This window comes from Colossoma macropomum, unplaced genomic scaffold (genome assembly GCF_904425465.1).
Source record: "Colossoma macropomum unplaced genomic scaffold, Colossoma_macropomum, whole genome shotgun sequence".
NCBI classification, from domain to species: domain Eukaryota; kingdom Metazoa; phylum Chordata; class Actinopteri; order Characiformes; family Serrasalmidae; genus Colossoma; species Colossoma macropomum.
Genome location: NW_023494807.1, coordinates 21,876,114 through 21,901,051, shown reverse-complemented (window position 1 = coordinate 21,901,051; position 24,938 = coordinate 21,876,114). Strand labels below are relative to the sequence as shown.

At 37.0% G+C, this 24,938-nt stretch overlaps 2 protein-coding genes across 4 annotated transcripts; both read right to left on the bottom strand.

Moving 5' to 3' along the window:
* Positions 1-879: 879 nt before the first annotated feature.
* LOC118797465 (polymeric immunoglobulin receptor-like) lies at positions 880-9,448 on the bottom strand. 2 transcript variants are annotated; one of them, XM_036556835.1, is made up of 8 exons: positions 9,376-9,448; positions 8,941-9,273; positions 8,519-8,827; positions 8,008-8,097; positions 6,697-6,758; positions 4,681-4,761; positions 4,419-4,528; positions 880-968 (listed from the first exon to the last, which is right to left on the bottom strand). In XM_036556835.1, exons 1-7 carry the CDS (start codon positions 9,410-9,412, stop codon positions 4,457-4,459), a joined length of 984 nt encoding a protein of 327 aa, XP_036412728.1. In that variant the 5' UTR covers positions 9,413-9,448; the 3' UTR covers positions 880-968; positions 4,419-4,456. The 2 variants fall into 2 exon arrangements, with proteins under 2 accessions (XP_036412728.1, XP_036412727.1); XM_036556834.1 differs by lacking the exon at positions 880-968 and having other exon boundaries at positions 3,710-4,528.
* Positions 9,449-13,278: 3,830 nt separating this feature from the next.
* LOC118797463 (CMRF35-like molecule 1) lies at positions 13,279-24,125 on the bottom strand. Of its 2 annotated transcripts, none has more exons than XM_036556832.1 (11): positions 23,770-24,125; positions 23,316-23,636; positions 22,895-23,203; positions 20,440-20,476; positions 20,022-20,122; positions 19,626-19,697; positions 18,305-18,357; positions 18,003-18,059; positions 17,835-17,906; positions 17,577-17,639; positions 13,279-13,430 (listed from the first exon to the last, which is right to left on the bottom strand). In XM_036556832.1, the coding sequence occupies exons 1-10, from the start codon at positions 23,804-23,806 to the stop codon at positions 17,580-17,582; spliced, it is 1,119 nt and encodes a 372-aa protein (XP_036412725.1). In that variant the 5' UTR covers positions 23,807-24,125; the 3' UTR covers positions 13,279-13,430; positions 17,577-17,579. The 2 variants fall into 2 exon arrangements, with proteins under 2 accessions (XP_036412725.1, XP_036412726.1); XM_036556833.1 differs by lacking the exon at positions 13,279-13,430 and adding an exon at positions 14,507-15,250.
* Between the last annotated feature and the right edge of the window lie 813 nt (positions 24,126-24,938).

The window sequence follows — 24,938 nt, the reverse complement described above, 5'->3', positions numbered from 1 at the left end:
TGTTTCCTGCCTTCCGCCCAATGACAGCTGGGATAGGCTCCAGCACCCCACCGTGACCCAGAGGGATAAGCAGTTTAGATGATGTATGTATGTATCCTAGGGGCTGTAAATAAAGGGAAAAAGAAACAGAAAGACCCTAAAATAGAACCTTGTGGGACACCATATTACATCTTTTACATCGCCATATTACTTTTTCAAATTGGTAGCGCTTTGTCAGAACCAAAAGCAAGTAAGAATTTGTTTTTAGGTCTGTCCATTGACATATAATATTTAAATGTATCAAAATCTGGAGATGATAAGAGCTTAAACAGGGACCACAAGCAGACCAGACAAAGAATAACAAAGAAGAAACTAAGCCAGATACTGAAGGATAAGACCATGAAGGTCAGGAGACCTTCACCATTATGTATCAGCCCCACCACAGTGGTGTCGTCCGCAAACCTGGTGATGGTGTTTGTGCTGTGGGTTGGTACGCAGTCATGTTTGTAAAGGAAATAAAGTAGGGCACTCAGTACACAGCTCTGTGGAGCTCCAGTGCTGAGTGTCAAGATCAGGGGGGGATTAGCCCTACCCTAACAGTTTGTGGACACTTGTTAAAAAGCTCTATCATATTGATCTGCACAGTCCTTAAATACCATCCCTGGAATTCCATTTGGACCAGCTGCCTTCTTTGGGTTAGAACTGTGGAGTGCTCTCTTGATGTCAACTGTGCTGATAGTGAGTGCCAGGCTATTGGTAGCTGGCCATAATATTGTCCAAGTCTCTGCCTCATCCACCTCCAAAGGGGGCGAAGAAATTGTTGAGTTCCTTGGCCAGCGAGCCACTGCTGCTAGTGGGTGGGTCTTTTTTGCCTTTGAAGTTAGTGAAGTGCTGAATACTTTGCCATCACCTTCCCCATCTCTGAAGTGTCTTTCTATCTTCTGCTTGTAGACAATGTCCAGAAACCCTGCCAATTTCTCTGGGTTCATCTGAAATGGACAGATACACAGTAGAAACGTGTATTGTGGTCTGACAAGTCAACCTTTAAGAGTGTTTATGGAATTAATGGATGTTGTGTTCTCTGGGCCAAAGAAATAAAGGACTATCCAGATTGTTACCGGCGTAAAGTTCAAAAGCCAGCATCTGTTATGGTATGTGGGTGTATTAGTGCCCATTTGTTAAAACACCAATAACACTGAAAGATATGTAAACATTTTGGAGCAATATATGCTGCAAGCTAGACTTTTTTTTCAGGGATGTCAAAGGTTATTTCAAAATAACAACAGCATGCATACACATGCACACATTTTACAACAGCATGGTTGTGTATGTCCCAACTTTTATGGAACATTTTGCAGGCATATTTGAAATAAGCATATATTTACAAAAAATCAAGTAGTTTATAAGGTAAAATATCAAAAATGTTTTTGGAATTGTGTTTGTATATTGAATATTGAATTGGGAGTGATGTGAACTGATTGTTTGGTTTGTGTGAGACTCATATATGATAGCAGGTGAACCCAGCAGACCAAGCTGGTAAATAACGTGGACTGTCAAGTTAAAGGTAAATACATCAGTGACACTTTAATTTCTGTATCATAATGCATGCAGGGCCTATTAATTAGTAACAGTGAGCAATAAATGAAGGGAATTGTTCTGGAACGTATTATAGACCACTTCATTTATTTGTGTGTAGTGGTAGTCAAGTTTGTTTGGGGTAGTTTGTTGTTATTGTTCAAACCATGAGAACAGAACAGTTGAATTATAGGAATCCTTTAGCATTAATACTGTTTAACATTGAATAATGACTAAAACAAGGGAAAAAATAACAGAAAACCAGAAAATTAAACAATTCCCAACAGAGTCTACAACAGTGTGGCTTGCTACTGACTTTATCTATTCTTCTAGGCAACATATTTGAGACAGGTGAGAATTTTAGTTTGTGTGAATAAAAAATAATAACTTATTGAATTAAATTGTCTAATGCATAACTCTGGCACTCCCCAAGCTGCACCATGCCAGAAAGAGGTTTAGAAATGCCCACCAGGAGATGATTTGATCAAATACAAGTTTTTATTGATTTATTCAAACTCCTCCCTCCATTATTAACCCTTTCATTGTAATTAAATATGTATTATGTCATTGTAAAGTGGTAGCAAAGTGGTTTGTTACACTGAGGTAACGTCATGCAATAAAAGTTTAATAAAAGTGTATTTACAGCAGTGAGTGTGAAGAACAGAAATACACTGTACAGGAATAATACAGTATTGATGTTACCTGAGACACAAAGAGATTTAAAGAACTCATCATTAAGTAAAAGTACATGTTTCTCTAAGAGCTCCAATGTCAAAAACTCTTCCTGCCTCTCAACTACTGAAGCAACTCAACTACAGTGCTCTTCCTTTTTTGTAATATATACATACATATATATATATATATATATATATATATATATATATATATATATATATATATATACATATATATATATATATATTTATTTTTTTTTCGTTTTTCCCCCTCTGTCTGTTACTGTGAGTCCCACATTAAACCAAACACCAAATTCAAACATTTAGAAAGTCCCTTTCAGCTCTCATGATTTGTGATAGATAGATAGATAGATAGATAGATAGATAGATAGATAGATAGATAGACTAAATTGGAAAAGAAACAGACTGTGACTCTATTTAAATAAGAATTAATAAGAATTTCTAGGGTTGCCACAATTGTGGCACATTTTGGCGCTCATCTTTATCAGGGTGCCAGATGACTTCGAATAAATAAACTCATTTACACTTTAAATAGTCACTGTCAGTGTGCTCGGCCTCCTGCTGGCCGGATTGTGAACTGCATCAGTCATGATGACTTTCCAGCTCAGTACAGTCAAAAAATAGAAATATTCTGTTTTTACTCTCTGTTTGCTGTTAAAATGTTACAGTTTACTCATGTACATTTTGATTCTCAGCATCTTCACTGTAACAGCTGAATTTATCTTTATTACCAGTAAATGGTGAGCAGTGTTGGGGTAGTTAATCCACTATAGATTACTCACCACATGTCTAAAAGTGTAATGAGATTATAGTGTATAGTGTAACTATATGTTGATGTTAGAGCATGTGAAATGGGCCTTAACTGATGACCTCGCTCCATCACTAAACTAAAGAAGCAACATTTGGACACTAAACGAAGCTTGATTATATCTGGGGTAAGTGGAAAACTGTATAAATTAGATTTTAATGCTGAACTGTTCCTTTAAGGGCTCTAGAACATTTCCTGAAAAACCACATCACCATATTATAACATGCACAGAAAAATCAAAACTAGATGGTGTAAGAAAAAACACTGAAAGCCATTATCGTTACACTCCCCAACAGAAGAGGCTGTTCTGTTACACACTTGGGATCTCATTTATCGAAATATGTGTAAAACATGTTCTATTCTGTGCGTAAAAACCAGCAGTGTTTATCAAATGTGTATGCACAGCTGTATGCAACAACCAATGCTAAATCCTACACTGCTCTGTTTGTTCACAACTAGCTCATTTACATAAAGATACACCCCCAAATGGACGTGTATGCTCAGAGCTGGGATGTAACGGAATAGAAGTATTGGGAATACTAGTTCAGAATACAGAAATTAAGTATCTGTATTCAGTCCAAGATACATTGTGTAAAGGCAGTATTTAGAATACAGTTATTTTAGGAGAATACTTTTAGAATACTTACCCCCCAAAAAAAAAAATCTTCAAAAGAAACACAATCGATGCCTGTTTATTAACTAATTTAAAAACATGCTCATTAGACAAACTCTAAAGAGGAACTAAATGGCTTCTTTACAAACACTGAATTTCCTACTAAAGCCTGAGTAGACTGATAAATCAATGTGATGATCAGTTATTAATTTCAGTGTTACTGAGCTCTGCTAAAGCCTGAGTAGACTGACAAATCAATGTGATGATCGGTTATTAATCTCAGTGTTTCTGAGCTCTGCCAAAAACTGAGTATACTGTTAAATCAAGTATACCCAAGCCGGTTATTTATCTGAGCATTACTAAGCTCTTTTGAGGAATGATCAAACCCCTGCTAGGGACAGAGAAAACAAATATTTAGAATTTCAGAACTTCATTTAAATGATAATTAAATGATTTTTCATGAAACACATTAACAGAAGAATTACAGGAAGAACAGTGCCAACCAGTAACAACGAGAAAGAAAGTTAAAAAAAAAAAATGACTCTGTGCCTTATCAATATGTATTCTAAATGTATTCTAAATGTACTCTGAATATGTTACTTTTTTATGTGTTGTGATGGAATATGTTACTGAAATCATTTAGGACAGTGTACTCAGTTTTCTCTCTTCTTTTTCAAAGTATTTTGCCCTGTGTATGGTTAACAACTTCCATTTAAAATTCCCAGTAGTATATGAAGCTTATAAAAACCTTTAGTGTTGCATTGTGTTGAATTATGAAAAAGTGTATCATAGTTCTGTCCTTGGCTTCATGGTACTTAAGGCGCAGTAGGTCACTGGATCTTCAGTTGGAGAACAGGTCTGCATCACAAATACACACACACACACACACACACACACAGAGATATCCTGTCACCTTAACATATATATATATGAATACATGTGGAATGTGTACAGTTGCGTGAATTCATCTTACATAATCTTAAATAATGCAAGTCACACAAAGAACAAACCTGACTTTCTGTGTTTCTCCGATTTATTTTCTTCTTGTCTGTTATGAAACTAACTGTACTGTACGATACCTCTGTGGTATCCTGTAAAAAAGAGAAAAAGTCAGTCCATTGTAGTGTATTTAGTATTCTGTTATTCCACAGAATTTTTCACTTTTTTGATTGATATACACTATGCAGATGTTGGAGACCTTTCATGTATTTACAAACCACATTTCTAGAAAAGTTGGGAGATTTTGTAAAATGCAGTAAAAACAAGAATCTGTGATTTGTTCATTCTTTTCAACCTGTGTTCACCAGGGTATATTTTGGTTTTTCCATCTGAATTTACATGACCAAATCGTACGGCAAATTATTCAGTAACTGCATGAAATAAATGTAAATTTTTATTTTATTTATTTATTTATTTTAAAGCTCCCCTCAAATTAACAGAAAATGTGTTTTATGATCATACACATATTGATATATGCTTACAATTTACTGCTGAAAGCCAAAAATCTTAGACGCTCTTTGTATTATTTAAAAAATAATAATTTTTACAGAGCAGATCACTGAACAGACACCATCTGTTTATAGATTATAGCCCAGATTTGTGGAAAAATGGGTCAACTTTCAGTAGAGTTCAGCTTCTTCTAATATAAGTTTAAAATTACATTACCCATCTATTTGACTGGAAAGAAGACAGTTACAGCTCTCATATGACACCCACCTTTTGAATGTAGCATATGAAATAAGAAAGTTTTGAAGAATATGATGAAGCGCGTTTTGGAACCACCGGTGGTCTCAAGGAGTTGAAAAGGTTAACTGACAAAAGTACAAATAAAAGATTTCCAACGTTTTTTTTTTTTATTATTGACCAACTCAATAAAAAGCCATAATGTTGTAGCATGTGGAGAATAAGGCATTTCTGCAGAGAATTCATGTATGGCTTTCTCCTTGTGTAATAGAGTTTTAAGTTGTATTTCTTGACGCAGTGGCTGGCTGTGTTAAGAGAAAATAAAATGGCCCTGTCCCAGCTTTTTTGAGAGTGTTGCAAGCATAAAATTCAAAATTTGTATATGTTTACAAAATATAATGAAGTTGGTCAGCCAAAACATTAAAAGTCATTTCTTTGTGCTTTTGTCAGTTCAATAAACATTAGAGACAAGCTTTACTGCAGCTTCCATTCTTTTCAGAAGACTTGCTCTTTTTCAAAGAAATCTGCAGGAATATTTCTCCACACCTCTGAACTTAGAAGTTAGTCACATTTTCTGCTTTTCGTGATCCAAGTAATCCCAAACACTGTCCACTCATTCAGTCTAGTCCATTGTTCAGATAACACCAGCAGCTTCTCAGTTGTGGTGTTCTAGTACAAATTTTCTTCTTTTACATCTATTTTCTTTTCTCAGTAAAGGCTTCTTGACAGCTACACATCCTTTCAGACTAATAGTGTTGAGGTGTCTCTCCCAGTGGAAGGATAGACAGAAACACCTGTGGATTTTTTTTAGATCTGAAGCAAGAGTGGAGCTTGATTGTTGGCTCTAAGGTTAGGTCTTGCATGGTTGTTAGGAGTTCCATTTTGTCTGTATTGTTTAATCATTTAATCATTCCAGTTTTAAAACCCCTTTAGTCAGTTATTTTCCTTTGATGTTCACTTTCCTTAAGCAAATTAATATCTTATATCTAATCTTTCCAGAAATTTCACCTTTACTCATTTTAGATGCACATGTATTTTTGTGTAGTTCCTTGTGTGAATATTAGTTTGAAAAGGAACAGAATATCAGTGACTACTTTGGGAACAGTTTTTGGTGGGAGGACACAGCTGTAACTGGTTGGTTACTGTACTGTACAGCTGTACAGGATTGGAAGTATGGAAGAGTTAAAGTGGCAGTAGGTGCACAAAAGCAAAAAGTGAACATATTAAATACGGGTAACTGTGATATACATACTGTTTGAGGCTTTTCTGTTTTATTCTGACGATGACATCATTGTTGGCAGTAAGATTTCAGACAGTATTCAGTTTATACTCAGAACACTTACTGTGTGTCCAGCCTGGTCAATGTTTTCCTCTCTGATTTCTAGCTGATTTTCCTCTGTTGCTGCTGCAATGGAAAGTGTAAAGTGAATACCTCACTGACCAAGCTATTGATTTATGAAATAGTAAAGTTAATCAAGGCTACACTATATAAGTTTTGGGAATTTGGAGACCCCTCTGGAGGAAATGTGTAATTGCACGCAATGTACAAAATAACCTTTTTCTAACACTGCTTGTGCTCTGGACCCCTTCCCTGAGAGGATGAATCTGACGATTGCAAGCACGTTGAAAAACTTCATGTACGTTATAACAGTTTTCATGTTCATTATATGTTCATCAGTATAATGTTGATTTTGCATAAACATCCTAAACATTGAGCTGGACCTTGTTTTTGAGACTGTCAGTGTGGCGTTCACACATAAACACGTACAACGTGGTCCGAAATCAGACCCTACATATCTGACTTTTAAATGATCATTTCTGGCAACTTGCAGTGGCACCAACTAATCATATTTTAGAATTTTTTTTTTCTTCTTCTGATTCAGTAATGCTACTTCTTACAATTGTAACAAAAAGTCTTACAAAATGCAGCTTTAAAAATATTGTGAGGAACATTAATTTGCATAGTCCTGTTTGGATGGACTGAACAAAGTTGTTAACATTCAGTTCAATACTTATTAACTAGTATCTTAACATATCATCACTGTCCAAAGAAAAACAAGTATGTCAGAAAAGGATAAGTTTACAGGAAAGGGGAAAAAACATTCTTTACTTTCAATGTAAGTTATTGTAAAAGAGATTTTTATGCCAAGCAATTTGGGAGCATTTCTATTGGTCCGTTCATGAAATGTTCACACATTGTAAAGAGCAGGTGTCATGCTTAAATGAAAGAAAAAAATCTAAAAAATGTTTTATTTGGACAGCGACAATATGCTCTTAAATGAAGGTGCCAAAATTAGTTCTGTGGAGCAATAGAAGAACCATGTGCCTAAGGAACCAATGGATGTTTTTTAAACCAATTTTTGAAAATGAGATGTGTGTGTAAAGAAATTTAGTGTTTAAAGAATCAGTACAGGTTCTATAACAATTAGTTTTTTCCTAGAACCTCATGTCCAAGCAAAGAACCATACAGGAGCCTTAATTTTTAGAGTGTATCCCAGGCCTTACCCCTAGTCACCCCTCATGTTGGGTCATTGACTAAACCCTGGTCCTATTCCGAAACTAGATATTTTTTTAATAATCAATTTGAGCATCACAGACAGAGAACTATCCAAAGTGAATTCGGACCAAACAGTGATACACTTAGTAATACTGACTGTGTCTCTTTCTCCGAATCCAGAGTCCTACACCAGCCAAAACCATCAGCAGCAGAAGCACAGTGAGGCACACAGCCATGATGCTGTGATCTTTGAGGGAATAAAGAAATACACTTTATTAGACTGAATTAGGTATTTCACGTTATCCAGGAGGTAAAATGTCACATTTTGGCCACAACTTTTCCCTCTGACCTTGTGTCTGTTTGATCACCTGATATTTTTTGTGGTCAGACTCAGATGTATTATTTACAGTACTGTGCAAAGGAGATCATGGACACACTGTCAAAAAAAGAATTTTAAAAAAGAGAAGTCCAGAGCAAAAGAAAGAAAGCAGAACTAGAGGGCGGTTTCACTTTAAGCTATCACAGTCTAGTTAGAAAGAAGTCACACTATTTTTAACACTAAGAAAATCACCTAAAATCTCCATTGTCCATCATAATGTGATGTAGTAGATGCTTTATGACAGCTGGAAAAAATGTAGTTAAGACATTTGTCCAAAGTGTGATCTTACCTGAGTGTCTTTCAGTGACACTGAGATAAACAGGAATCTGTAGATCTCTAATATAACACCAGTACCAGCCAGCATCACTCTTCTGCAGTCCACTCATCTCCACACTGAAGGAGCTTCTCCCATCATCACTGATCTGCACTGCTGAATTCTGGGATGGGTCAGTCCTCCCCACTGTGTAGCACCTCCAGTCTTTAGATCTGCACCACTGCTTCTGTTCATTCTGATATCCAGCACTGTAGAGACACTGGACACTGACACTGCCCCCTTCCTGACCACTCACACTGCTCTCCACCACAGATAGATCAGGATCTGGAGACAAAGACAAGTGATTCTGACTGAGAGTGTGACTGAATGAACAGTTGAATTAAAGACAGTCTGTGCTATGATCCATTACTGAGAATATTCCATTTATTTTCTACTACCTGACTGCACTGTGAGATAAAGATCTTTATGATCATCTGGCTCAGTTATTCCTCCGATTTCCACAACACACCAGTACATTCCAGTGTCTCCACTCTGCAGATCTCTCATAGTCACAGTAAAGAGACTCTGAGCTGGGTAATCAGTCACTGTTACTCTATCTTTCGTAGTATTTTCATAAGCCAGAATCGTGCAGTAATTAAATGCTGCCCCAGCATTATAACACCAGTATTTCTTATGCTGTATATATTTGATATCATAATGACACGGGATGGTGATCGATCTTCCAGTTTGAAGAGATAACTGCCTTTCTGACCACCTCCTGCTCTCAATGCCTGTTTGGACAACAGATAATACATTCACATTCACAACTCAGTACAAATATTTATCTCCAGTAATGTTAAATGTAGCCAACACTAAATGAAAAAGTAACTTACTTGGAATGAAGAAAATGAAAAGCAAATGGTAGCGCATTTCTTCTTGTGTAGAACAAAGTCCTGTAATTCTCACTTCCTCATCTCAGTGTTTATTCTGAGGCTGAAGCAGCCAATATCCTTTTTGCTGACTGCCGAACATGCACCAAATGGGTGATCACAGTATTGAGTAATTGCCAAAGTAATGGGCTGAGAAAATACTGACACAATGACAGCCTCACTATTTCACCCCGCGCACAAAACACCTGTCTTACTCAGGTTCATTGTCCAAAGACATGTTATTATCTGACCAAGTGGAGAAACCAAGCTCATTCCATTCACAGAGGACTTTGTGATTAGCAGATGAGTGAAGTGGGTGTGTTACAGTGAGAAACAGACTGAATTGTGCAGTGATATGAAGTCCAAGGCTTCACCTATTCAAGAATATAATAAACAGTAATAAACTTTGAACAGCGTTTTATTAGTTGTTAAATACATTTACAAAATTCACAAAATTGTAGGCAAATGTTTGGGCACTCCTGACCAAATTACATATTATACAACTTCCGCAGCAACCTATTTTTAAAAGGTATTATTTTTTTTTGATTAACTTAAAACATCTAAAAAAACACAAATGCTTTCATTAGGAAAGGTTAGGCAGGTCAACAATTGTCAGCTGAAAGCATAATAAATTCTCTGACTCTTCAAATCTTGTGCCAACACTCAACAGTCACGGGCTCTTCTAAGCTGACTGAAGAGCTGGACATGAAGCTGATGCCTAAAAATCAGGGGAAGGTGATAAAAACCACATAAAGGATATCACAGTATATCTTCAGCTAATTTAAGGCCTTAATACCTAATAATGGTAACAGTACTATAGCCTTCTCATGACAGGACATTAGCTGTGTTTGGCTGTACATTGATTTTTTATTATATATTTTTTACCCTCCCAACTAAAATACAAAATCCATGGTACACAGATAACCATGAGGGGCACACTATATACACATCCACTAGTGTACTATATATAAAAAGAATTTTAAAAATACTACTGAACTTAGTAAAACACATTATATTTGAAAATATTTTTTTAAAGATTTTTGGAAATATTGGGCACACAGGATTGAAAAATAAAAACTAGTTCAGCCAACTAAAAATAACCGCTTGTTTGACTTAAATTTAGACTACAACAGAAACCAAAACCACCGAGATGAACAAAGCTTACAGAAAAGACAGCAAAATGATGGTGAATGTATGAAATTTTGCCAGCTTCTTATTTGAATTCTACATTCCACCTGAAATGGTGCAGCAGTTATGTTCCTGCGCTGAACTGCTGCACCATTTCAGGTGGAACGGGAAATTTCAATATGAAGCTGGCGAAAAAAAAAACATCAACTTCAGCCTTGTGGTGAATGCTGCACTTGTTTTACGAGCAGAAGCTGTTAAAATCGGTCAAATAGAAAGAGTTTTTTTTTGCTATCATGAAGAAAATAGTCAGTTCACCTGGTAAGTTCTCCAGTAAGACTGGAGTGTAAGTGCTGAGCGAGGGCGCAATGATGCTGTTGGCGCTTTGCTTGTTTTCAGCTTATGGAGGCGAACTTAAGCTCTAATGTTTTTCTTGTCTTCCGAAATAAATCAAGCATAAACACAATAACAGACATCTGATGATGGTGCTGTTTATCTAATTATTCATTCACATAAAAAATAATCGATTGTGTAGAGTCCCATCTGCAGTCAGATTCTCCACATTACTTCCACTCTGAGTCTCAAGTCTTTCCGAGTCATGACATTCAAGTCCGAGTCCAAGTCACTGGTCAAAGTCAGATTCCCAAGTCTTTCTCGATTTTCTCAGGTCGAGTCTAAAGTCATCAAATCGGTGACTCGAGTCATGTGACTTGGACTTGAGTCCACGCCTCTGCAAAGGAGTGGTGTGCACCATTCTTCTGTGTAGCATTGCTTTCCCCAAAATAATCTGCATTGAAGAGTCATCAGAATGAAAGTTTACCTGTGACCTCATCACAAAAGTCAAAGTCTAAAGTATGCAAATCAACATTTAGATAAGCCTTATCTCTGGAAACTAAAAAGTACTGTGGAAGGATGAAGTCAAAATTGATCTCTTGGCCACAATCACCAAAGGTGTGTTTGGAGGAAAAAAGGATCAGCATTTGATGAAAAGAACACCTTCCCAACTGTTAAATATCTCAGTGCATCAATTATGTTTTGGGCTTGTTTTGCAGTCAGAGGCACAGAAAACATTGCACAGGTAGATGGAAGAATGGATTCCACTAAATCTCAGCAAATTCTGGAAGGTAATGTGACATGGTCAGTTAGGAAGCTGAAAAAAGGCTAGCTTATACAACACAAAGTGATCCAAAAATTGACCTCAAAATCCACCATGGACTGCTAAGAAATGCAACGGAAGCTTTTGGAATGGCCCTCACAGTCCTCTGACTTGAAGGTTATTGAAAATCTGTTGGTAGGTCTTAAACAAACTGTGCATGCAAAACAACCCAAGAATATTGGAATAAGGTATTAGGAAGAGTGGGTGAAAACTCCCAAAACAAAAATAGAAAAACTCCTAGCTGGCTACAAAAAGCTTTTGCACGCTGCAATATCTGCCAAAGAGGTGTTTGCTGATTTAGTAGCGTTTCCAAATCTTTTGCACATGGCACAGGTACTGTTTTTTCAGAACGGGCACGGTCAAGTGCTTTTTTGAACCACTTCATGTTAGAATTAATATCCTAAGACATGAATTTATTATTAAAAGAATGCCTTTTTTATTAAAATTAAGTCATTTTGATATTCTGTTCAGGTTAATCCTAGTTAACTTTAATGAACTCTTTCCCAGTTTGTCAGCAAGCATAACTAACATTAACCAGCCATCCTAACATCATTCCATAATGAGGCAGGTTAACACTATTGGTAACAGCTGTCAGTTTTCTGTAGGTGTTTGAAAGCAGAGTAACAAGCAAATATCAGGTAAGGAGAGGTAAGTTGGCTGGTTATCTATCTTGGTGACTTGATTCAGTCTCTCATATTTGGACAAATCTAGACCCTATTTCATTTCCCCAGAAAATGTAATTCTTTCTGAAATCCATTCTCTCAACTAAATCAAATTCTTTGGATTTTTAAATATTTTTTCTCTTTTTTTCTTTTTTCTCTTTTGTTGTTGCAGCACTGCAGTAAACAACAAGCAAAGTATGATTTGAGCTCCATCATTCTGTGATATCTTGATTTGAACTGTACTGAAGATTCTGCCGCAAAGCTTTCCATAACACTTGCTAATGCTGAATCTGAACAACAGGCGAGGTATAGTGGGGCAATTATTGGATCTCCCACAAGTAAGAAAATCCTGATAACATGTAAAAATCGCTGTCTGAACCTTATGCAACTGTTTATTAGTTAGTTATTAGTTTATTAGTTAGCTTAGCTATCTAGCCTAAAAGAGGGGCATTGAGATGATGCCTTCTAAATATGCCGCATTTCGTGCTTAAAAGAAGCAGGACACGGTTCTTGGGGGGCGGGTAATGCATTTATTGATAAGTAAGAAAACACAAGACAGCAATTTGAGAGAATTCTGAAGACAGATGACCCATCAACATTTTGAAACTGACATATCCGATAGTTGGACAGAAGAGCCTTGACAATCAGAGAAAATTGACCACTGAATAAAATAGAAGTTCTCATAGGGGACTGAGCCGTCTAATGGTAAAATCCTAGAATCACCTCTGGTCTTTATCCTCTAAACTTCCTTAATGGAGCATCAGTGAACCAGAACCAGAATGCGAAGCAACAGTATGTTATGCTACTCCAAACTGCTGTTATTAGACAGTTTATTAGATTGATTAACTTGTGGAATATAAATTTGGCATCATCATAATTCCAAACACAATCATCATAAATATTTTAGTTAACATCTAACAAGTTAGCTTCATTAGCACAGGCAAGTTTTCGGTCATCTTCACATTAGCATGTGTTAGTATATTTATTATTATGTAGTATTATTTATGTTAGTATATGTATGTGTTAGTATATTTTGCAGTCTTCTGGTCTGGTGTTTTGTCCGGATCTGCTAACACCTACAATCAGGACACAGAGAACAGAAATTAACAGTTGGCTAAAATGTGGACAATGTGAAAAGCCGAAGAAGCAATGGATTGAATGAATCTGATTCAAATGTATACATTATTTTCATTTTAAAGAGGAAATAAACCCTAATTTTGAATATTTGAGCTCTAAACGCATTCAGACACAAGAGTGATGGTGTTTTCTGCTGGTACAAGTGATTCATCCAACAAAAATTGTACCATCAAATCACAGTTTGTACTCTGATCCTGAAAATGCAGTGTTGCTGGATCTGTAGCCACACCCCAACACATGTAGAAACAAATAACGTTCAGTTGTTGATGCCCCCCAACTGTGGAAGCAGCCCAAACTATAAAAACCTGCCTGCTCATTTTGCCCTCTCATATGAACGTCTTGTCAAGAGCCAGTTTTTAACATTTTTGCAATTTATTGCCATTTGACCTTGTCATTTGTAGAACTGTAAGTATTTTTGTTGTTATTATTCATATAGTTTTTATTGGAATTAAATATATTTGTGTGGGCTACGTAGCTATATTTAGCATGTGTTACCATAGTGTACTTTAATTGTGAATTTATTCAAATTTTTATTTTGCCCATTTACAATTATAATATAAAATCTAAACTGTATCTGCAGAACCATGGTTCATTATTGCACTTTTAGAGGATGTGACAGCACCACAAACCTTCTGTCCTTCCTGACTGATGCAGCTAGGGCTCGCCAGTGGCTTCTCATATTAGGGAAGTATAAGAACACTAAAACCGCCAGCTTCAACGTTTGTGCCAGGCATAAAAATCCTCCCAAAGATGTTCCTATAAGTAGCCTAGCTAAGCAGTTTCCATGACATGGCCTGCTTAGCTGTGTTAGCTAACATTTACCAGCTAAAGTAACCTATGGGTGCCCCATGGCTTGATAAAGTTACATAAAAATGCTTGACTATCAGCTAATGAGCAGGGCTGTGGTTTAAAATAAATTTCAGTAGAGATGGGACAACACCATTTTTTCTTTTTCTGATACTGATAGCAATACTGAAACCTTCAGTATCAGCAAAAACTGATCCAATATTTCTTTTTTAAAACTATTAATAAAGCACATCATTTAAGATGAACATCTTAAAGAAGGCCATCATGCTCAAACACACTACTACCTGTAATAGTCTAGTCCAAGGTCAGCCTGTCACAGAATGGTGTGGTGCAAACTCTATGCTTTGTGATTATGCATGTAAGGTGTAACAAGAGACAAAGGGTAAACGTTCTTCACAGTATATTGTACAAATTGCAAGTGCTTTCACCGGTTACACTTCAGGCTCAGCCAAAAATAATAAACAAAACCCCACACTAACTCAAAGACACAACAGATTACTAACCAACCAAAAGATTGAACAGAAATGTTACGGAAACAGGCATTTCGAAGTATGTGACAAGTAAGTAGGGCAATAAAGCTCATATTGATGCTTGTGTTGTCCTCCTGAAATTACATCATTGATGATGACATGAAGCTTCTTTTGAAATTACTTCAAGAATGGGTTTAGTTCTGGCAGGCTTCACCACCATTTAACCATGTACAACCCTATTCATTTTTAAAGCCCCATACACTGCGCTGTTACCTCAACCAAAGGACCCATTTCTGTGTAATTGAAACACCCCCAGAACATCAGAGAGCCTTCTCCAGCTTGAACCACACCTTGCACTCAGTCCTCATTGAAGGCTCTTGCGTACCACTCTGCTTCATATGTTCATGGTATACAGTTCCCTGCGGAGTGTTCTTTCAGAAGTTGGTTGTGAAGGACGTGTGGTGACTTCTAGCATTTCTGGCCTGAAAGCAAAGCAATTTTTATTCACAAGCCGTGAAACACATTGGCGGTCCCTGTCCGTCAGTTTCATCTTTCGTCCACAATTCTGACGGGAATTTCCTGTAGACTGGGATTTTTCCTGCTGGTAAACCCATGTGACTGCATGCTTCGATACACCTACAAATTCAGCTAATTCCTTCACACTATGGCCTTCGGCACGCCCACATGCAGTCACTCCTTTTTGCCAATCATTAACATCTGCTTTGCGACCCATTTTCCACACATCGAATGAGACATTCACTACACTAAACCACCTCTTCTCAATCTATGAATCCCGTCACAAATCCTGCCCAATCATCCTTGTGCAACACCATCTGCAGGAACCTAAAAATTATTACCATCTTAAACATGCAAGCTGACTAATTTTTTTGTCTAGGAAGCTTATATCCAAACTATACAAGAAGCTAACAAGTTCCAATGGGCAAATTTCAGATTGCTAATAGATGTGACAGCTGATAAATGTGACTGCTGTGCTTGTATTCTTGAGTAAGTACACTATATGGCCAAAAGTATGTGGACACCCCTCCTAATTGTTGAGTTCAGGTGGTTCAGGCACATTCTTGCTAACAGGTGTATAAAATTAAGCAGCTAGCCCTGCAAACTCCATAGACAATCAATGAAGTGCTCAGAGACTTTAAATGTGTCATAGGATGCCACCTTTGCCACTTGGGCTTGCTGAAACATGTAGCATGTAAAAATCACCTCTCCATGCTTCGCTGTCTGGCAGGCAGATGGATAAATCTGACAGCTTTCTGACATTCAGGTGGCTAGTTATGCTATATGGCAATTTCATACATTAATATGGACAATAAACCTTAAAAAACAAAAGCATTACATATTAAACCGACCTGTCTTCACTGTGATGTTGTATCTGTTGAACTTTAAAATGGCATCACAGTTGAGCTGCATTTAGTCTCACAAGTCAAACTTATGAATGTCCATGTGTGGGCACAGTGCTTCTTTTGACCGGCAAATTATAGTGAATAATGGCCTATCCAGATCTGGGAGGTGCCCCTGGATTGGCCAATCAAATTTCAGGGTCAGGGAAGAAATATACAACTAACAAGATGACATCACACAACATGAGTGTATACTATTTCAGGTCAGATTTCTTACAAAATTCATTCTTTCTTCCTCTGATATTCTATCCAGCATGTTCTGCTGATAGAGATCAGCATGCACATATGCACAGAGTCGAGCTTACTGCAGTCCAGATTGACACAGGTTTCTAAAGTATAGGTGGAGACTGTAAAAACTGAAGGATGAAAACTAATTAAAAGGAATAACTAGGAAACAAAACTAAAGGCACTTATTATAAGCAAAATCAAAGAGGAAACAAATAAAGCTTGAAAAGACTAAGAACAAGACATGGAACCAAGGCTACATAAATGACAATAATGAATGGGAGGAGGATGTTGTCAGTCATGTCTGCATGTGTGCACGTACTTCCATGTACCAGTTTTAATCTGTCAGACAAGTAAATAACTCCTGCATGGTATCATGTTTAAAAGTGATTTGAGTATTAAGAAATAAAATAATTAGTAAAATAATAAAATGTGCAATAATTTAAATGGTTAAATAAAGTCATTGAGTCATGTGAGTAAGGTCTTGCATGAGTTGGGAAAGGACTTACTATATCACCAGCTATAAATATCTTGAGCCTCTAAGCTGATATGATTATTTTATCATGTAAAACACCCCAGAGTCATGTTTATGTTACTGTCTTTATTACCTTTATTGCTTCACAAATGAACGACATGCTTTTAAATCTCTAGAAGATACAAAATTTGGACTTTTATTCTAAAACATGTCCCAGGACAGAGTAGATTTATAGCTGCTGTTCAAACTTTTGACCACTAGGTGTCATTAATGTACACTGCTCTTAAAAGCTTCAAGTAATGAACCCTTTTAACCCAGCGAAGTTTCCTTTTAGCCATCAAAAGTTTAAAAAAAAGTTTGTGTTTAATGTAAGACCGAATATTCTCTGTAAATAATAATATTTTATTCAGATTTAACACTATTTAACATAGCATTATCAACATTACACATAAAAATGTGTGTTGTTTCCCTGGTCATTTTGAATAGTAGATAAAGCTGATATACTTTTATAACCCTGGTTCATATCACCACCACGTTTCTCTACAGTGTACCATTTCACCTCAAACCACTCTGAATGACTTTGTTTACATCTCAATGATTGTACTATGGAGAAAGTTTAAAACATGAAATTCCCCTTTAAAGTTGCCTAAAAACAACAGTTGATGATGCGATTAAATGTGTTACTCTCACCTCTTACGTGTTGACCACAGAGCTGTAGATCACCCCATCATCATCTCTAACTGCTAGAGCGAGCTGGAAAATAGGACAGCTTTAGAAATAAAGGGGGATTTCTCAATCCCACCACCCTGAGTGTTCCTTCACAAGCTAAACTAAATGCTTGGTAAGAATGAGGAACCTCCATCTAAGTGAGATATTTCTCATTAACACTTACTGCCTTCAACCAGCTTGAAGTCACGGCAACAGCAGTATTTTTAGGAGTTCACTTACAGTTTTATTTTCGGTAGCTGTGGTTAGATTGCTGTAGACCACATCATTTTCATGAGCCGGTGCAGATGAAGGCTGTGGACATAAGTTATTCAGGGTCACTTAATCTCTTAATGTTTCAGTAATCCAATACTGTGTGTATATAGATGAATGTGAAGTATAAAGTCTTACCTTTTTCTTTTTAACAGTCACGCTACTGTACGTCACGGTGCATTCAGTTGTAGAGGCCTTTTCCACACACACACAAACACACACACACATGCACACTGTCAGATGAGTGATTTCATAAACTAGACTGCCATAAAAAAGCTACAATCTTGCACTGATTAAAAGTTACTACATTTTTTCTCAATGCAAATGAGCTTTCAAAGCTACAGGCATGACACCAGAAAGGCACGGCACTAACTACTGCACCCTGAGCACTAACAGCTAAACCATACTGCATAATAACACCCATCAACAACAATACTAACCATCTCAACTGCAGGGTCAGTGCTCTTCTCTCTGGTCTTGGCTTGATTTTCATCTGTAAGAGTGAGATGAAGTGAGTAAAGCAACTGTAGATCAGTCAGTGCTGATTACTTAGTTGTCTACTTATAAGTTATATAATTAAAATTCATAATACACAGGAATGCAAAATATAAAGGAGGAGATATAAAATAAGTCTCTTGCATAAGGAAAGGGAAGAATATGTGAAGAAACAGGAGTTTCCAATAGGGATGCACAATGTCATCGGAATTATATTGGCTTTTTTAAAAATCATCAGCATTGGGCTGATTTGGCCGATATTTCAAAGATTTATTGTATGCCAGAAGAGCACAGTTAACATTTAGGTGATGCTGGCTGTGCTTGTCACTACCTGACAAAAATGCACATCAACCAACTCAATCTGGACTATGCATGCACAGGAGTGTCGTAAAACAATATCAGAAATGACTTATTTCTGCGCATGCATAATCCAAATCAGGGTTCCAGTTCAAATCAGGTAGTCACCATTTTTTTCAACATAGCCCTACCAAAACTACACAACATTGGCAATAATGTGACATCTATTAGCCTTACCACAGACATTTGGACATTGATGTGAGTCCTGTGAGTATTCCCAGTTTTTACAGCCAGTGATGAATTGCGCTACCTTGTCAAAACGTCCTACCATAGTGCATATTTATAGGAAGTTTCATAAATAAAACACTAGGTAAGATAGTTTTATAGCTTAAATCACATTATTAAAAATACTACAAGCATTAAAACTATGAAGCTGAAGTCAGCTTGTTATTCACCAGCTTCTTGTTCAGATTTTCCCCTTCCACCTAAATGGTGCAGCAGTTACATTTTGGTACCTCAGGCCTCAGAATGTAACTGCTGCTGCATTTAAGGTGGAACAGAAAAATTTGAAGAAGAAGTTGTTTATCAGGGGTTAAGTAGTAATATTAAACTGGACAACCCAGCATGTCTTGTGCGCTGTGGCCTTCAGAGAAGGCAGTTTTCCATGCCCAAGATATATACATGTAAAATATTGAATATTGGGATCAGCCCATAATTCCCATATCAGTGCATCCTTTATTTCCAAAACTGGAGCTCAAAAAATGTTTAAGATATACACAGAAAATTAGACTCCCAACAACCACCTCGTAGATCATCAGATCTGAAAAAATTCACGTGTATCTGTCCATCCTTCTTACTGGTTACTGGTCTTCTCAAAACAATGGACTGACCACCCCAGTGTCCAGACCTCAACATCAATGAATGTATTTGGGACTACTTGAATCTTGAGAAGCAGAAAGTGCAACAAACCTCTAAGACTGAACTTTGGAGCTGTGAAAAAATATCCCTGCAGATTTCTTTGAAAAACTGGAAGCAAGTCTCCTGAAAAGAAAGACAACTGTAGTAAAGACAAAGAGTGTATTCACTAAATACTGAAAATTTTAATATTACATTTAGTTGTTGAGGCTTCTGTGTAAGTATTTTGTTAAATATATGTTTTTTTTTTGCTTTTTATCTTAATGCTACAAAAATGAATAAACTATACTTAATGGCTGTTTTGACTGGAAATTAAATAAATTAAGAATGGCTAAGTATGTTTAGGCTTTTGAAGGAGTTAAGGAAGTCAATGATAACAAAAGTTTTGATAACAAAATCTCAAAAGTGTCTTTAAAAATGCTGTAAGAAAATGGAAGGCCAAATACTTACTGCACTTCTTTCTCAACATCCAGGTTATAATACTGACCAGAATCAGCAGCAGCCCCAGGCCTACAGCCAGTAGAACCCAGATAAGCCTGTTACCTCCATCGCTGCAATGGATAAAGAAACTGATTTACCTTTCCTTTTCCCAGTGAACCAGAAAGACAAATACCTTTATTTGCACCACTTTTCAGAGCATACACGTTAAATAATGAATTCATTGTTTGAACAGTTTTTGAAGTACAGGGTCTATAAAAGCTCAGCCCAGCATTTCACATTGTGCATTATTTACTAGCATTGCTTCTTTAAAATGACGCTTGAGTCATGTACATTCTCAGTTGTTATTGCAAAAAAGCGAGTTCTGCAAAAAGAACTGCTGATCGTTGATTTTAAAGACTCGCATCAATGAGAAAACTGCTCTACTTACAGGTCTGTCTTTGTATTTCCAGCCACCGTCGTAGAATCTATGAGCACAGACCAGATAAATTCATTCTTCCCATTACATAATTTGATGAACTAACACTATTAGGGACCTAACAGTACCTGAAATTACCCAAGATAAAAATGATGGGAGAAAAAAGTGTTTTCTTGAAAAGAAGTTTAATGTGTTACTTTTTCAGCATAATTGGGTTTTTTCTTTTTTTTTGTGACTATACACTCATTCTGAAACTAATGCCTGCAACATGCTGCAAAAACATTGAGACAGGACCAATTTAAAACTAGGAACATTGTGAAATATTCCAAAAAACAACTTAAACAGATGATGAAATCATGCTTGGGTATAAAAGGAGTAAATAAACCAGTTTAAGAACAATGTTCCTCAGTGAGTGATTGGACTTCAGGTTGATTTATGGAATCTGGATAAATCTGTTTAAGGGGCAAGACTGAAAACCACAGTGGAATATTCATGACCTTCGATCACTTGGACAGCACTGTATTAATAACCGAAAGCTTCTGTGAGGGATATCACTACATGGGCTCAGGAATATTTTGACATACCGTTGTTGATAAATGCCATCCATCCCTGCATCCACAAATGTAAGTTAAAGCAAGTTAAATGCAAGTTAGTTTGTGGTCAGATGAGACAAGCTTTAAGATTGTTTATGGAAATAATGGACATTGTGTTCTCTGAGCCAAAGAAGAAAAGGACTGGTTAGACTGTTACCAGAATAGCTTGCAGTTTAGACCTGTCTCCCATTGAAAACATGTAGAGCATTATGAAGCTAAAATGCAACCTCATTTCCAAAAACGTTGGTTGCAAAACGCTGTGCAAAATGTAAGTAAAAACAAAATGCAATGATGTGCAGATCATTCAAACCCTATACGTAACTGAAAATAGTACAAAGACAACAAATCAAATGTTGAAACTGATGGGGCAACAAAAGGCTGGTTGTGGAATGCTAAAAAAACACACCTGGTGGTTGATTGGCAACAGGTCACTAACATGATTGGCTATAAAAAAGCATCCCAGAGAGGCTGAGACTTTCAGAAATAAAGATGAGGAGGGGTTCACCACAAAGACTGCACAGTCGAATAGTGCAACAATTCAAGAATAATGTTTCTCAACATAAAAGAGCAAAGAACATTTGCTTTTCATCATCTATGGTACATAATAACATTACAAGATTTTGAGAATCTGAAGAAATCTCTGTATGCAAAGGACAAGGCCAAAAACCAGTATTTGCTGGCCATGATCTTTGGGCCCTCAGCCAGCACTGCATTAAAAACAGATATGATTCTGCAGTTGAAATCACTGAATGGGCTCAGGAATACTTCTGAAAACAATTCATCACTGCATCCACAAATGCAAGTTAAAACTCTAAAATGCAAAGAAGAAAGCATTTATAAACAGGACCGAGAAATGCTGCCACTTTCTCTTGGCCTGAGCTCATTTAAAATGGACTGAAGTGGAAAAGTGTCCTGTGGTCCAACAAATCAACATTTCAAATTCTTTTTGGAAATCATGGACACTGTGTTCTCTGGGCTAAAGACCACTCAGCTTGTTATCAGTGCACAGTTCAAAAGCCAGTATTCATGATGGTTTAGAACTGATTTAGTGCAAATGGCATGGGTGACGTGCACATCTGTGAAGGCACTATTAATGCTGAACAATATATATATATACATGTTTTGCCAACATATGCTGCCATCCAGACTGCATCTTTTGCAGGGAAGATCTTGCTTGTTTCAGCAAGACAATGTCAAATCACATTCTGCATGTATTACAACAGCATTGCTCTGTATTAAGAGAGTCTGGGTACTAAACTGACCTGTCTGCAGTCTAGACCTGTCACCCACTGATAACATTCGGCCAATTATGAAATGAAAAATAGATCGTGAATTGTTGAGCAGCTGAAATCCTGTATCAAACAAGAATAGGAAAACATTTTACTTCCAAAACTACAGCAGTTGGTCTCCTCAGTTCCCAATCGCTTACAGAATGTTGTTAAAAGAAGAGGTGATGAAACACAGTGGTAAACATGCCCCCATTTTTGGAACATGTTGTTGGCATCAAATTCAAAACGGGCATATATTTTTCAAAAAACACAAATTTCTCAATTTCAACATTTGATATGTTGTCGTTGTAGTATTTTCCTTTCAGAATATGGTTCAGTTGGTTTGCACATCACTGTATTGTATTTTTATTACATTCTGCTCAGCACCCCAACTTTTTTGGAAATGGGGTTGTACAACAACAAAGGCCCTCTGTACTGAAGTCTTGTATAACCAAAGTTTAATGAGGTAAAAAAATATTGTTTTTGTACTCTTTACAATTTAGCACAGACCAAACTGAATTTGCTAATCACTGCTTTCTGTTTTATTAACATTATTGGAATATTAGCACCCCAACCCTTACGATAATCTTACGTTTGCCATCTTACCTGCATTTCCTCTTCTGATGCTGACATTAACAGGAATCTGTAGATCTCTTGTTTTACACCAGTACCAGCCAGCATCACTCTTCTGCAGTTCACTCATCTCCACACTGAAGGATCTTCTCCCATCATCACTGATCTGCACTGCTGAATTCTGGGATGTGTTGGTCCTCCCCACTGTGTAGCAACTCCAGTCTTTCGATCTGCACCACTGCTTCTGTTCATTCTGATATCCAGCACTGTAGAGACACTGGATACTGACACTGCCCCCTTCATGACCACCCACGCTGCTCTCCACTACAGACAGATCAGGATCTGGACACAAAGACAAGCAATTTAGCAAAGATGTCTGGATAAATTATAAGCCATGCACCACTAAATTCAGTTATAAGTCAATACTCTGTAACTGCTGTTTGTAAACATATACCTGAGTTTACTGTGACATAAATATCTTCTTTAACATCTGGCCAAAATATTCCTCCAATCTCCACAGCACACCAGTACATTCCAGTGTCTCCACTCTGCAGATCTCTCATAGTCACAGTAAAGAGACTCTGAGCTGGATAATCAATCACTGTTAATTTATCCTTTGTGGTATTTGCATATGCCAGAATCTTACAGTAATTGAATTCTCCCCCATCATGATAGCACCAGTATTTCTTATGTTGTATATATTCATTATCATAGTGACATGGGATGGTGACATTTCCTCCAGTTTGAAGAGTTAACCACCTAGTGCTTTGAACGCCTGCAGAGACAACAGAGCAAACACTTGTTTGACTTTATGTCCATCATGTTAAAAATATCAATTATTAATAGATCTATTGATCTTTTTATTATTGGTGTATGTAATTTGCAATACATATGAAAAGTCTACTTACTGGAAATAAAGAAACTGAAAATCAAAAGGCGGTCCATGTTAGATTCGTTCTTCTCTTGAATAAAATGGAAGCTTCTCTTGCTGTCTGTGTCTCTGCTGTGTTGGTGTCACTGTTGCAGCCCAATCAGTTCCTGTTTGCTAAATTTACAATGAGCTCATAAAACCACTGTTAGAGAGGGTGTGTTCATTTAGGAGTGCAGTACATCAGAAATACACTAACTAAATGACACTCACTCAGTAGTGTCCACTGCTTTTGACCATGAAGCACAGAATATAGATCATATAAAGAAACTGCATGTATATTAAAGCCTCTTATTTGCATTTTCACTTTTTAGAGAAAATCTATCATAATCAGGAACCTGGTTACCTCATCATCAGCATTTAGAATCATTTATCATTATTAACTTATTTGATATGCTTAGACTTACTCTGAATTCAGTATACACTGGATTTACTAGGTACACCTACTTTGTATCTACACTCATTGGCCATATCTGTGCACTTTGTAGGTTTACAGTTACAAACTGTAGCCCAACGGTTGCAGAACAATTTAGCTCCCTATCATATCCATCAATGGAAAGGAACCACCACAAAACTGCTGGTGAGCAAATATTATTTAGGAGGTGGACCATTCTCAGGGCAGTGGTTTGCTACTGTGTGTTGTGCTGGTATGAGTGTATCAGGCACAGCAGTGTTGCAAGACTTTTTACACACATCAGTGTCACAGCTGAGGTGAGAATCGTCTGCCAACCAAATATATCCAACAGTGGTCTTGTGCTCAGAACAAAGATGAAGGGCTAAAGCTGGGGTTCTCAGTCTTTTATACTTCAAGGCCCAACTGTTAATCATTAGAAAGCATGACGGCCCACAGGAAAACAAAACTGAACTTTTTTTGCCTAAAAATAGCATTTTTTGGGTGATTTTCAACACAACGATGTTTGGGTGCCTATTCTCACAATATGTGGCATGTGTCATTGAAATATTGAGAAACTCTAGGTTAGAGAACTAGTTCTCAACCTTCATCCCACTACAAAGAATGTACAGTTCCTGAAGCAATGTATTTTATCACTCCAGTGGCACCCCCTTCACCTTCCTCCCTGCAGATATGTTTATGTGCACCTTTGCAGTAGTATAAACCAGTCTTTAGCTTTTTTATTCCTATGATATTGT